This window comes from Drosophila subpulchrella, chromosome 2R, assembly GCF_014743375.2.
Source record: "Drosophila subpulchrella strain 33 F10 #4 breed RU33 chromosome 2R, RU_Dsub_v1.1 Primary Assembly, whole genome shotgun sequence".
In the NCBI taxonomy this organism is placed as follows: Eukaryota; Metazoa; Arthropoda; class Insecta; order Diptera; family Drosophilidae; genus Drosophila; species Drosophila subpulchrella.
The window spans coordinates 4156260-4171398 of NC_050611.1; the positions used below are offsets into that span (position 1 = coordinate 4156260).

Consider the following 15139-nt stretch of genomic DNA (forward strand, 5'->3'; position numbering starts at 1 on the left):
TTAGATTTAATCCTTAGGCTAGTGAAAACCACTCTCCGGGTGTCACATAAACTTTGACATAAAATTTTAATATCAAAACATAATGGTTGTTGTTAACATACGTAAAGTACGACACGTGAGTGTGAGTTTTCCGAATGGGGACATGGTGCTTGGACAGACAGAATCTAGGGGATCGAGGTAGATTTCAATGTCGCTGCCGATGCCGTGGGGATGTGCTTGGATTATAATACAGTTGGGAAATAAATTCAGGTCTAGTGCTGGTTGCTCGCCGGATAGGCGATGGTGGTCTTCAAGGGATTGGGATCCGCGCGCTGAGATTCAATGATGTCCAACAGGGCAACACGCTTGCGCTCGTCCCCAACTAGCACCAGCTTTCGGGGTGTCTCCTTGGTGCTGAACAGACCCAGTACCTTCTTGCCGTCCGCCTTGACAGTTATCTGGACACCGCGATTCGTGGCAGCGACGGAGCTGATTTCGCTCCACAGGTAAGACCAGAGAGACTGTGTTTGAAAAGAGTTTTTAGTATAGATCCAAGGCTAAGGGTAAGCTGTGAGACTCACCGTCCAGACGCCGAACATCTCGTTGCGTTGCACGTACATCAGGCGGTAGTTGGTCACCACCAGGTACTCGGACTTCTGGATGATCTCCTCGCAATGAATAAAGTTGTCCGTGGTGGCAAATTTACCCTTGTCGGTCTCCCTGCGAAGAAAAGCATATGATAAAAACCATTAGAGGTGTTCTTTTAATATTAGATTTTAAACCCCAACACATCTCCCCTTCTAACAACTCATGGTACACTTACTTCATTATCTTATTGCCCGTCGCCTCCATAAAGCAATAGGGTCTCAGAACGAAGTCATAGTGCTGGAAACGAGGCGGTCGCATGCGCTTCACATCCTCGCTCGCATCCGCCGCCCGCTTCACAGCCTCGAAGCTGCCACTTGCGAAGTCAACCACGCCAGCGGTGGGGCGAGCTACCAGGCCGATGGCACCCTTACCCAGGCCCTTGAAGAAGCCCTCGACTCCGTTGTCGCGAGCCCCAGTCACAGGTTTGGTTACAACGCCAGTGACACCGTCCACAAAGCCCTGATTGAATGAAAAGTAGTTATGATTAGAGCATGACTATACGGATATTCGGCTGCGGTCTTACCATAACCAGACCCTTGCTGCTGCGGGCCAATCCTTCGTGGAAGTTCTTCGGCTTGTTTTGAATTCCCTGGCGTCTCTTCTTCTGGTAGTCCTCGTCAAAGGTCAGCGCAGCCAAGCCCTTGCCCATTGCACCGGTAATTCTTATGGTTAAGGAGGAAAATTAATGTTCAGTGTAACATTAAACGTACGAGAGGGCAAACTCACTTGGACACGGCTCCTGCGGCACCGCCCACCGTGTGGCCAAATAGCGACTTTACGCCCAGTACCACTCCTTCGGCAAATTCACCGGGTCCTTGAATGGCGCCCTTTAAAACAATATCGCTTATAATCCAGCTATTAAATATATTTCAATTAACTTACCTGGAACGGTTCGTAGAACAAGTCCTCGACACCCTTTTTGAGTCCAACCACCAGGCCATAGGGATTGCCCAGTACATCCAAGCCGAGGACAAGCACATACAGCTGCTTTAGCGCTTGGCCAGTGTAGTGCGAGGTGATCTCGTTGATTAACTGCTTCTGTGTGAAGAACTGGTACTCGCGCTCGAAGAAGGCCAGTCGGAAGACCACATCGTTGACGTCTGTTAGGGTCACGCCCACGCCCTGCACCAGCGAGCCCAAGAAACCGGGCAACGCCTTCGTGTCCGAGCCGGCCATCGAGAAGCTGACATGGATCTTGAGCGGACCCAAGTGCAGGTTGTCGTAGAAGCTCTTCTGCTCCTCCAACGAGTGCTCCTCAAAGAAGGCGGATAGCGGCATCTCAATGGACTCCACGTCCTGTCGGAACTGCTTGGCTGCTATCTCGTCGGTCACTTCCTTGGCGAACATCTCGGCGATGGCAGTGAGGAAATTCAAATCGACTTTGAAGAGGAACTCTTGGATCAGGATCTTGGCGTACTTGAACTGGCGCACCGTCGAGTTGGGCATGATGCGCTGCACCATGCTGCACTCGATGAACGGCTTGAGGGAGGTGGTATTCGCCACGCTCTTGGGCGGCGGAATTGGCGCCAACACGACTGGGAATATTGGATCTATGAACTGGTTGTCCACCTGTATACGGTTGATTTTCACATGCAGCTGGTTCTGGAATGGCGACGACTTTCGGGATACCCAAATAGCTGGGTAAAAGCTGCGTCTTAAGTTTCGCTCCACCGTTTTCTTTAGGATCATATGGTCAAAGTCGATCTGAAAAATACGATGTAGTCTCTAACTGACAAAAACCAATTTGAGGTCTTCTTACCGGGAACTTGTTGTCCAGCTTGTAGGTCTGCACATCGTTGACACTCTTGTGCACTAGATATTTCTGGTATTCGATCTCCAGGAGCTCGTTCTCGGCAATGGTGAAGTCCTTGAAGCGCTTCTTGGTTATCTTCTTTGATTCCCAAATGATGCCAGAGCTGGTGATGCCCAGGTAAAGTATATCTAGGCCCGACTCATTGTTTATCACTGAGAGGCCAATGCCGTGGATACTCAGATCGATGCTCTGGGTGATGGTCTGCAGCGAATTGGTGGACTCTGTACGATGGGCAATCGATGCGTTCTCGGTGAAGAGCAACACACGTTGCAGGCCGTCCAGGAAGGATACCCACATGACCTTTTGACCGTCCTGCATGCTATATTAGAATGGGTAATTAATTATTTTTATTAGATATTGTTTTAGTTTTGAAGGATATCGAGCTACTTACACCACCTCGCCGATGCCGTCACGTTTCAGGTCCGTCTCCTCCTTGTTGGCGCCAAATATGAGGATTTTGGCACCCGTCGGGTCGTCCCAGGCAAACATTATGTTGCTCTTGGCATTCAATATTTTCTCGTTCTTCGTGCCCTTTTCGCAGTAGGTAATCTGTTTGCCAGTGTGATTGATCAGCAGGCCAGGAGCATCGGCTGGCTTGTAGTCCGTAAATGTGATATAGACGCCGCCCTCCGTCGTCTGAACATCCACATTGATGCCACCATACTTGCTGTCTTCCAGCTTCAGCAGCGTGCAGATCACCTCCGTGAAGTCGAAGGCCGGAGTCGTCTTGCCGTCCACGCGCGCCACCAGGTTGTTCTTGGTGTCGTTCCTGGGCCAGAGGGGTTGAAGCTCATTTGGCTCGAGGTGTATCCACGGATCGGCTGGCCGACTCTGCTCCTGCAGCTCAATGTCGAAGCGGCACTTATTGCACACAATGTAGAAGGGGATGAAGGTGATCTGCTTGGTCAGTGAGTTCTGAGTCAAGTGGTTGTGAACACCAATGGGGTACTTCTGATTGTTCGCAAAGCAGGTCACCTCTCCAATCGCCCCGGCTACGTCCAGGGGGATCTTCTCACTCCACTGGCCGTTATCGATGCGAATGGAGGCCTTTTTCTTGTCAAAGAAGATCTTATCCCGGAACGTGAACAATATGGGTCCGGAATATTCCGGAGGGTGGTACAACACTTCTACGGAGGATGTTTCGGTTTTGTAAGTGAGCATCATTCCAGTCTTGTTTATCATCCAGAAGGGGCTAAAGAGTGTAAGCATCAAGCTGCCATGTCGATTCTCTGCCCTGCAATGTGGTTAAGTATTAATAACTATAATTCTTATTCTAAACTGTAACTACTTACTTAACACACAGATCCATGTCCACCTTTAACTCCGAGTCGTACGATGAGAACGTCCAGGTAATGATATCGTCTGTGTAATCCCAGACCTCGGTGGCACAGGACCAGTCCTTCTCTAGGTATTGAACCAGCTAAGCAGGCGAATGATTCTTGGTTGAATTTCATTTTGAATACTGGAGAGTAACTCACCCGCACTACCAGGAAGCTCTTCGCTTCCTTGTTCGTTGCGGCCAATCGAACGGTGGGCAGGTGGAGGACATCGCCCGAGTTCACTGGTTTCTCGCCGTAGTCCAGGAAATCCTCCTTGCTGTATCCTTTGTCCATTACCTGCACCGAGGATTGGGTATCCAGGGCATCTTCCTTTCGGACCGAGCAGCCGGCTACCGACACTTGGATGTTGATGGGCAGAGAGTTGCGCAGATAGAGTGGCGGACGCAGATGGATCGTGTAGAAGGCGCTCAGCAGCGTATACTTGCTGGTGTTCTCAAAGTAGACCTCGGACTTCTTTCTTCGTGCGTTGATGATGAGCGACTCAAATGTCTTGGTCGGATCGCAATGCAGTTGATGCGAATAGTTCATGTCCGAGGGATTGGCAGCCCACGAAATACCCTGCACGGATGTTCTGTAGCCGCGCATCGAGAAGTAGAGCTCCTTGGAGTCCGCGTAAATGGCGTGCAGCGGCACATGGAACACCGAATGGGGACCAACACGCCCGATGTAAATATCCTCAAAGTTTTCCGCAGTGGGATTAAGATTGCGTCGATAAACGTTTACACTTGTCGTAAAGTGATTATGAATCTGCGAGTGATGGAAAAGAATATAAGTTATTCTGATAAGAAACTTATGTGAGATACTTACCAAAACAACTCCGTGGATATTGACTTTCGTGGTGCCATAGTCCTGCGTTACTTCGGAAATAATGCCCCAAGGCTCCTGGGAAGTGCTGCGCATCAGATTGAAGAAACGGGTGTCCGACTTGGACACGGGCAGCCCAATCTCCTTGTTGATATCGCCAATCTTTCAAATACCCAGTTTAGAGGGGCATCTTTTACAAAGTAAGATTTCCACCTACCGTGACATAGAGAGTGTAGTCCTCGGCATCCTCCTCGGATAATGTGCTTAAGTCTTTAGTCTGCAGGTATGCTCTGCCGCCCGAAGAAATCGTGGCTGTTTTTATTACGCTGGGATCGATCTCCTGGGTATGGGTAGACATAAGCAAGGTGCTGCTTACACCCGGCAGGTTACCACCACGGTGCACCTCGTGCAGCGTAAAGATGCCCTTGCGCAGATCCAGATTAACATCGAAGCCAGTATCGTTCTCCAGCACGTAGGGAGCCACAATTTCCGGCTTGGTCAGACCCTTTTGGTCGATGGCCTGCGAGAACGCTTCGGCCAGTTCGCCCAGCAGACCCAGGCACGTCTTGCTCAACGTGATCTCAAGCGTCTCCTCCGAGTGGATATTCATGTGCATGGCCTGCTGCTCGTCATCTTCATCCAAATCGTTCTGCACCTTCTCCATGCCCATTTCGAACTTCAGCTCCCATGGCGTGTATTCGTGCACTCCGTTGCGACCAACCACCTCGTTGAGCTCAATAATAGGCTCCCATTCAGCAAGTGCTTGGTTATAGTAATTCTGCAAAATAAAATCACATTAATCACTTACAGAAAATCTTTTAAGATATTTGCAAACTTTAAAAGTTTACTAGTCGTACTTACCATGTTTAGAGTCAGAGAGCCATGAGCGGTGAGATTGCGGCTCCAGTTGTTGAACACGGCTGTGATGCGGGTGTCCAGCGAGATGAGTGGCTTCGTGTAGTAGCCCACGCCGGACTCGATCACGAGCGTAATGCTCGGGATCTCGATTACACACTTCTCCGTCTTCTGCGACTGCGATTCTGTGCTGACGCGCTGCAGATCTTCCAGGGCATCGACTCCCTGCTCCACCTTGGTAAACCAGAAGGTGCGGCTATGGAAGTGGCGCTGATTCCACAGATTCGAATAGTTGCGCGACTCCTCGGCAATGGCGGTCTTGGCCATGCTGCCACTGGTGACGCTCAGCATCGCCTTGTTCAGCAGCTCAATGGTGGCCGGCGACACGTTGATGATGATGTCGCTCAGCTTTAGGCTAATGTGCATGCCCTCCTCCTCGGGCGTGGATCCCTGCAGGCTTATAACGCACGGATGCAGAATGTAATGGCGTGTCATCTCTCGACGTTCCGGCAGAAAAGCGCTCATGTACATCTTGAGGGCATCGATCTGCCCGTTTACTATCTGCTTGTCGTTTATGCTGCGGTAATTCAGATTAACTTGAGCCTGGAATAGTCAGAGAGCTATTAGCTAGCACAGTGAATATAAACTTGTCGATCAACTCACATTGAAAATAATGCAACTGGTGTTTAGGTCCTCTAGGTTTTCCACCAATATTATATCTGGTTCGTCGATGTGCAGAATCAGGTTCATTTTCTTGTTTGGGGTAGCAAGATCTGGAATCGACAATTGATTTCGTTAGGAGAGTCTTAGATGAATAACTGCATTTTGCACTTACTAGGTGCCTCCACGGGAACAAGTTCGGTGGCGGCTATTTTCGCGGAGGTGCGAAGGGAGTGCTTGGCCACCCGTGCTGTTTCCGCAATCGTTTCTGGCCTCACAACAACAGTATCGCGCGGAGACTCCTCAGGAGGCAGGGTGAGGAATTCCGTCAGTCTAAGCAGGAAGTCGATGCAGACGATCAAGTCGAAGCCACGCACACGGATCTCAGCTGCAATGATGGTGTTACATGATCTGAATATCTTAAAGTCTCAAGGTAAAACCAACCAAATGTGTCGTCCTCCTTTACAATTGCTGTCACATCGACCATGAAGTTGCGTTCGTTGTAGCAGGCATCGATGATCTCGTCGGTATCCAGTTTGGGCTGAACCCAATCCTTGCGGCTTAAGTACTGCCGGATCTGGCTGTTGGTATTCTGACGCATGTCGTCCATCTGGATATTGCACAGGACCACTGAAGTGCTCAGGGTGTTGTTGTCCAGCTTTGTGCCCTTGATGGATAGGAAGTATATTCCGAACCTGGCGAGTCCTGCGTCTTCAGCTGGGACCATAACAGATAAGTTGGTAATCCAAGTTCTACATAAAAAGCAGATTCTTACCCTCCATTAAATTAATGACCACACCATCAAACTGGAAGTTAAACTTGATCGATTCGTGAATCTTCTCTCTTTTTGGAGTAGCTTCGATGGTTCGAGGAGTGCGTTCACCAAGGGAGTTACGTCGTTCGGGTCGGTACTTTTGTTCCACAGGTGCCTCTTCGCTTGGAGGGAACTCATCCAAGCCCTCGTTTAAATTGTGATTGAGAATCATCATAACCAACGCATAGTCATCCGCGAAGAGTGTGAGCTATGAGTTAAGTAAAAGTATTAGCCTCAGCTGAGATAGATTTGAACTAATATTACCTCAATGGACTTTAAACGACCTGAAAGATTTAGTTCGGGCACATCCCGGTACCAGGTGTACGACAAATTACGGGTCACCAATAAGGTGCAACTCATGGGATTCATCATATTAAATTTAGAGAAATAACCCACGGCAGCATCCATTTCTGAAAAGATAACATTTGTTTAGGTGCATTGATCCGGGATCCAGAATCGAAATAATTACCATCAACCGTCGATTCGTTGCCATCCAATAAGACAACTTTTGATATCTTCACATCACAGATGTGCAACTTTATCTCGTCTATGACAGCCAGTCGTTCCTCGTTGGGCACCGCCACCTCCACAGTGTTGTTCGTCAACTCCAACAGACCCAAGTCGAGGGACAGGGCGTTGGTGTCCTCGGAGCCAATGGGCACGATGATAATGGGTGCCTTGATGCGAACATTCAGTTTCATGCGCGTGGCTGTTTCGTAGGCATCCATTGCCTTCTGGCGAGCGGTCTCCGCAGCCGCAGCACTGGCCTGCGATATGGTTGCCTGGGCCTCTGTAAAGTTGTTCAGAAAGTTCTGCAAGGCCATCGGGAGCATTAACATATATCAATATATTTAGTGGCAATTACTTACCATCACTCCCGCCACAAACCAATTGAGGAAGATGATCTTCATACAGCCAATGTCCACTGTTATCTTCATGTCATCGGAGTTGTAGTCGAGGGTCTCCTCTTTGTTGTAGAGTACCACCTGGCAGCTAAAGGCGTCCTTGCCAACAATACTCAGAATCTAGGGAGAGCTAGAATATTGATCTGTGATCTTTGGGGCGTGTAAGGTACGACTTACATTCTTGTGAATAGTGTAAGGATTCAGGTCCAACACCTGAATGTCCTTCAGGCCAATATTAACCTCCGTGTAGGACGACTTAATGATCAGGCTGGATACGAATTTCTTCACGTTCAACTCGGCCAACGGTCGGCTATGGCTGGTAAGCAACAGGCCCACTTCGTCCAGATTTGCGATCACACGAACCTTCACAGTCTCTACGACGCGACTGCGTTTTGTATTTTTGCGGCGCTTCATTTGGTTGGTGGTCATAATCTCTTCCGTGTCCTCAAGGATGACATTAAGCTTCCTCTTGAGGCCATCGCCGCCGCCAATAGAGCCCATGCGGTCACGTGGCCGAGTGCTTGCTAGTACATGGTCCAAATTTCTCTGGAAATTGTTTACGACCTCCAGGATACGCTGGAGGCACTCCTGGTGCAGCACGATCTGAAGCACCTCGAAGTTAGCCACGACCAGCTGCTCGGTTGAGTTGTACTTGGTGCTGAACTCCGGCGACGTCTTGTCTGCAATGGTGCACGAGACGGTGAACAGATAGTTGGAGCTATTTTCCTTTTTCGGTGTGTAGATTACGTCCAATACTTCCAAGTCGGTGTCCTGGCAACCATATTGTCGCAGGTTAATATCCCCAAGCCTAAAATATGGTTTAAATTTAGATGTTTAAGCAAACACAAGAGTGTTTTTGAATACACTTACTTGACTGTGGCCAGAGACTCGTAAGTTCTGGCTACGAAGTGGGCCTCCAGGCGGCGAATGTCGATGGAGATAATCTGTCGAGGAGGCGTGCGTGGTGGTCGTTCCACAGGCTCTTCGACTGGCAAATTCATCGTCAGCTGGGGAGGAGCGGGATCACCTTCAGGGGTGAGAAACTCGATGGATACGTCGGAGCTCGTCTCGCTTCTCCTGCTGGACTGGAACAAGACGAAGTAGATCTCTCCCAGAGAGAAGTTAATTTCCAGATTTGTGTACTGAGTAATCTCGTCCACCAATGAAGCTTTGGCGCTGGCTGCTGACGATGCCGATGGCCCAATCTTTTTTACTTCTTTGTTTATGAAGTTGGATATGGACATTGAGCTGCGCGAGTTCGTCTGTGTGAGCTTTCCACCCGGTTGCTGTTGCTCTGGCAGCGGAATGCTTAGGGCCACTCTGATGGCAAGAAAGACGCGATCCTCCGAGACATTGACCAGGATCGCCGGCAGGTCGATGTCTATCTTGACTTTGGGCAGCCGCGGGTCATTGTCTATCACACACAGTGCAGCAGTTACTTTCAGGGAGACGGGTCGCAAGACGTGCATCTCCGTTGAGCTGGCTTCACTCAGCGCAGTCTGCCACGGCTCTCCAGCTCGCACCACCAGCATTTGGACGTCGTTCAATTCGACCATGAATCTATCGTAGGCATTTTCCATCACCGTCTTCAAGATCTCGTCCTTATCCTCGCCGGCAGAGAACAGATTGTGCAACTTTTTAGAATCCTTGCGCGGTTGGCTGGAGAGGCGCACCTCACCCATGCTTACAACTAGCAGGGATGTATTGTCCGCATCGTAGACTCCTTTATGGGGCACGACCAGGATGTTTGGCATAAACAGTATATCCGCATCCAGCACCGCCTTCTTGTCGATCATATACTGCATTCCGGTGGCAGAGCGCTCCTTGAAGTTGGAGATTCGCGAGCTAGCCGCATCCTCAAACTTGGAGAGCGTGACATCACCAGGCGGCTGGAAGGCATTGATCAGGGCCAGGATGGTGGGAGCATCATATACAATTTGCAGTGGACGCGCCACAACCTTCACCCGCTGGTCGCACAACTTGTCTAGAGGATTCGTCTCGAAGAACACGTCCAGCAGGTTGAACTCATCGGTGATCTTCGACTCCACCAGCAAGGGTGTGTAATCTTTGCGTTTAAGTCCCGTCACCTTGAGCTCCTTCATGCCAGCAGTGATGCTTATGGCCTCGGCAGCTGGGCGTTGAGTGATTGACGCAGTGGCCATCGAGAAATTCAAAAGGAGCAGAGAAGGCAGGTCATGATAGTCATACGATTCCACGGAACTAACTCGCTCATCCTTGTACAGGCCGACCTCCAGAGCGATCAATTTAAAGTTCATCTTGATCGCCTGGTAGTTTTCGGGAAGATCCGTGGGCTTGGCGTTCTCTTGGTAGCCAATTGCCCGGTACATCTTTTCCTTCTCTTCGCCGGTCATTGCCGCCTCGAACTTCTCGACTGGAAGATTAATTAATTGAAAGATCAATTCTTCAAAAAAAATGCTCAATTACTTGCCTAATTTTTGACCGGCGGTCTGATCCTCCTTCTTGGCTCCGCCACCCCATCCCCAACCGCTGAACCAGCCCTGCTTTGGCTCGGGCACTGCCTCCCGCTCCTTGGCTATCTCTATGTTCACCCTCTGCCGTATCAGCAGCAAGTTAAATACGTCTAGCTCCGTTTCCAGCAGACGGATGGTTTCTGTCAGCACGGCGGAAGGTTTTTTGTTCAGGCACTGCTCCTTGTATTTCTGAAGTGGTAAAAAGGCATTGTGAACATCCGAATTTACTTGTTGCAGATCATTCGACTCACCTGCGCATAGGTGTTGCAGCGTTCGCGGTGCATCCTTATGTGTCTCCAAGTCCAGCTCTCTCGAGGTTTCCTTACTTCCTCCTCAAGAACAGAAGTTATTGCAAAGTGCCACCATTCTTTGGCATGACCCTTGTAGGCTACAAGATAATCCACATATAAAAGATTAATGACTAACTGAAAGATGCAGAGATGATTTATATTTACGTATGTCGTAAGGGCGGTATTTCCGGTAGGGAATGCCCAACTGCTGACGATTCATAGCATCTCCCAACTTCATGAGATTGTCGAACTGCGTGTTGGTCATGCCCACGTTCAGCTTTTCCATCTCCAGGGTGAGATCAATCTTCGGCCTTTCAAAGGGCGGATCATCGAACTCTGGGTTCATATTCAGCTTCAACTTGGCATTGCAAGAGATGGGACCCAGTACTGTAAGCACAAAAGGATGAATAAGGTGTTCTAAAACTTATAGAAAGTTAAAGTTCTACCATAGTTGTAGTTGGGTTTTAACTCCTTGGTGGCAATATTTGTCTGGAACTGGTCTGCCAGCGTGTCCATGTAGTTTGCGTACAGATGTCCACCACAGTTCAAATAGGCGGAAAGGCAGGAGAGATTCGCTATTTTGAAGACCTGGGAGGCTTGCTGGGCCATGTAGGTTTTCTCCCAGTTGCTATCGGTGGTGTAGAGCTCCAGCTCGTGCAGGGATATGCCGAAGGAGAAGGGACTGCCCGTGGTGGTGGTGTCCTCGTATCGCAGGTGAACGTTGGTTATCTTCACTTGCAGGTTGTTCACGATCTGCGCCGTTAGCTTTTCGGCAAACCCAGCATCGGGCTTGGGCTGATCTGCAGAAGAATTAATGTATTATTTTTTATTCGAAGCAGGAAAATTATTAACTCACCCTTTTCTAACTCTTTTTTGCGGGCTGCCTCCAGGGCATCCAGAGCCGCCTTCTTGAGATCCATCTCATATTTGGCCTCCTTCTCCGCATTGTACCTGACATTGTTGTTGGGCGATACGAGGACATACAAATCCTCGATGTTGACTACAACCGGCTGGCTGTACAGATTCTTCCAGGGGATCTTGAGCACTAGTTTGCCTGAAAGTTCAGATTTAACATTGTAATCAACTTTGGCTGATGTGATAATCATCTTTCACTTACCAAGGTATCCGTAGATAAGCTGCACGGGCAGGTCCAACTCGTCCAGGGCATTCGCCCGTATTTTGAGGTTCTGCAAGACCACATCGCCTGCCAAACAAAGATAGAATTAGCTTCCATTAGTCTTATCATTATCAGTAATCAGTCATTTGCAGCAGTAGAAGCAAATGCCCAATGATTAATTATGAAGGTAGTGCACAATAACTGAATTCTCCACGACGAAGGCCAACACATATGGCTTTGCGAAGCACTATATTAAGTATACGCATAAGTATGTATATAAGCAGCCGCGGCAACCTATCAATATTGTTTACCAACGTCTGGCGTTTTGGGCATGCGGCATTTTTGTTTTTAAGTGTTTGTTATGCTTGGAATGCCAAATGAGCAGCACAAAACGGTGAATTTATATTGAATTACGCATGTGGGTCAATAGTTTAACGACCAAGCACCCCAATAAGCTTATGCAACTTCAGAGGCGAGGGGTTTTCTGCTGATAAGAACAGAGCTTGACTCTACTGACATGGTATCTGTCAAAAACAATTAATTCTACAAGTGGTTTTCAATTGCCAACATTCGATACACGGGCATTATTATAAGTAACTCTGATAGCGGAGCTGTAACAACTGATTAAAGTAGATAACATTAATAAACAAGTATGGTCGTTAACCTGAGTTTCTTTTAAAATTGTGTATTTAACTGGTTGATTGTAAAATAAAAACAAATATGAATCATTAGGAAAACAGACAATGTGCAAAGACTATACACACATTTATACTGTCTCATTGACTTATTGAGGTTAATGTTGATTAGATCAGCTAATTAGGTTTATAAATAAATTATAGCATTTTAAGGCATGTTCCACAACTTGGAAAAATTCCATATAATTTTGATGTATTAAAAATGTACGTTACTTTTTTCATATCTCAATTTGAATAAAATTTATTGTTAGACAAAAATAAAAAAAGTGAATCATATAAAAATTATAAAAGTATTTCACAATTAGCTGATTGTGGTAAATCTGATAGGTCAGCCATATTTCCGGCCCTTAAAAAAACTGTCAAAGCTTTGTGCAGTACATTTTTCCGGGAAAAGTCCTTTCCATTGAAAGTACATGCATACATACATATATTTCTTACTAAATAAAATAATACAAAAATTTAGGCTTCTTTAAGAAGCACAGAATAAAGTGCTAATTAAACACAAAGTTTCAAATGTTCAGAATTATATTGTGAGGCCCGCGGGGCCAGCATTATGTCACCAAGTTCAAGCTCAGCCCAAATTTAACAGGCTGGTCGCCGAATGTCACTCCCGACCTGTGTCACCATATCTTTAATCAAACCAGTTTGTTTGGCTCGTCGTATATTATTAAACCGCAAACTGGATATTTTCGTAGTGATCTTAAGCCTCGGGAGTTCAGACCCCATTTATGAAGATGTACAAACAAATAGGGTCTGATATGTGGAATGCCAACAGACAGGCCAAAGTAATGTGAGTGCTTTTAGATAAAAGACCAAGAATTGTTTGCGATTTCACACAGACACCCGATATAAGTAAATTTGTACATGAAAGATAAATAAGCAGAGAGGAAATGAGCTCATGAGGAGCAGAGAGAAACCGCAAAAGATGCAACAGTTGTCCCACCCATCCAAGTGCGAATGTTCCTAGCGCTATTTTCTCTCGCGAGAATACATGATGAGATCTTGTAAATTGGTTTCTCATGAACTTGCGAATATGGCTCATTTACAAACGTGAATGTTTGCTGTGACAGAATTGGGTCACTAATTGTAAGTGTTGCCAAGGATAAGGTCACCGCTGCTGTTCATGTTCTGCTTGCGTGCAGATAGAGCAATAAACAATGGAACTACATTAAAATGATGGATGTGCGTGAGAGCGAAGCATAATCGGGTCGTACTTCCCGGGGGATCTGGAACTGGAACTGGAACTCACCTCCCCAAATGCCTATTTTCAGCTGGTTGCGATCCAAGTTCTCGATGTAGTCGCCGAGGACCTTATTCAGGACATCCGTCACCACCGCCTCGAAGACCATCGTGTCCTAGCAGATGCTCCTATTGATTTTTCTTCGATGTTCTATGTATATTCCAATTGGCTGTGGCCGTCTTTCAAAGACTCTTACGTTCGTTGTGCGGTCTAAAGTGATTCTAAAATATACGTAAACACAGAAGCCAAACAGATGGAACGGAGAGGCGGATTAAAAACACAATCACAATGATGATGATGTCATCGTAGAACGCATTTCGAATGTTTTGGCACAATCCACTAGGCTAGACCCATTGTTTCAAAACACGAAAATGGCGAAATAGGGCGAAGTGTGATAGGTATTAATCAGCCACTTTAACAACTCCCTATGCACGTGTAGGCCCGAAGGCGTTATCTCTATTTACTAGACCCATTTACCAGCGGCATTTCCATGCAATATTAAAAAATAACTCCCGTGCGACGCGCCTTCGTTGAATGTTCGCCCGAAACTAACAGCTGTTGCGGCATTCGCCACCTGGCGGCGGTGGCGGCATCCATCAGCTGAGCGGGCGCGCTTCCGGGCGAATGGCAGCTGATGATAGGTGACGTGTTTGGCAGTGTAAACTAAGCGAAATACAATAAAGAAGAACTATGCGAACCCGGCTTATTTTGGTACTCCTCGCCCTGGCGCCGCTGGTCCTGGCCAAGAAGTTCAAGGAGGAGGAGAAACCGGCGTGGGCCAAGAAGGATATCCGCGACTACAGCGAGGCGGACCTGGAGCGTCTGTTGGATCAATGGGAGGTGAGTAACGTTAGGGATAGAACTCCTTATCATAGCATTAACTTTAAAAGCCCCTATGATACCCCCTGTTTTCAATAGGAGGATGATGAACCGCTGGAGGCGGATGAACTGCCCGAGCACCTGCGACCGCAGCCCAAGCTGGATCTGTCCAACCTGGACAGCAAGAACCCCGAGGAACTGCTCAAGGTATCCAAAAAGGGACGCACTCTGATGACCTTCGTCTCGGTGTCGGGAAATCCCACGAGGGCGGAGGCCGAGGGCATCACCAAGCTGTGGCAGACCAGCCTCTGGAACAATCACATCCAGGCGGAGCGCTACATGGTCGACGATGATCGTGCAATTTTCCTCTTTAAGGATGGCACCCAGGCCTGGGAGGCCAAGGACTTCCTCGTGCAACAGGAACGCTGCAAGGGCGTTAGCATCGAAAACAAGGAGTACCCGGGAGTCCATGCCCAGAAGGACGAACTGTAGGCCAGTCCTGCGATAAAGGTCATCAAAACATTCTCATACACAAGTATTTATAAGCTCAAAGTTGAACAAATTTAAATAAAGTGAATTTATTGAAGAATACCCCTTTTGCTTGGACATTCACAGGGCAACGCGGCAGCAAGTGATTAAAAACTAGAAATGGGTGTACAAATCAAAAT

At 47.8% G+C, this 15139-nt stretch overlaps 2 protein-coding genes across 2 annotated transcripts; one reads left to right on the forward strand and one right to left on the reverse strand.

Annotated features, from left to right (window-relative positions):
* Positions 1–47: 47 nt before the first annotated feature.
* Positions 48–14268, reverse strand: LOC119551473 (vacuolar protein sorting-associated protein 13). The gene is made up of 30 exons (XM_037860832.1): positions 14130–14268; positions 13662–13873; positions 11718–11804; positions 11457–11654; positions 11047–11400; positions 10766–10987; positions 10562–10698; positions 10268–10499; positions 8689–10210; positions 7996–8626; positions 7783–7938; positions 7383–7725; positions 7178–7323; positions 6875–7121; positions 6544–6816; positions 6275–6487; positions 6103–6212; positions 5446–6042; positions 4802–5362; positions 4588–4746; positions 3919–4527; positions 3733–3860; positions 2832–3674; positions 2387–2759; positions 1510–2331; positions 1354–1454; positions 1151–1289; positions 803–1086; positions 561–699; positions 48–500 (listed from the first exon to the last, which is right to left on the reverse strand). Exons 2-30 carry the CDS (start codon positions 13759–13761, stop codon positions 252–254), a joined length of 9975 nt encoding a protein of 3324 aa, XP_037716760.1. The 5' UTR covers positions 13762–13873; positions 14130–14268; the 3' UTR covers positions 48–251.
* Positions 14243–15062, forward strand: LOC119551475 (LDLR chaperone boca). The gene is made up of 2 exons (XM_037860837.1): positions 14243–14492; positions 14571–15062. The coding sequence occupies exons 1-2, from the start codon at positions 14343–14345 to the stop codon at positions 14961–14963; spliced, it is 543 nt and encodes a 180-aa protein (XP_037716765.1). The 5' UTR covers positions 14243–14342; the 3' UTR covers positions 14964–15062.
* The last annotated feature ends 77 nt before the right edge of the window (positions 15063–15139 follow it).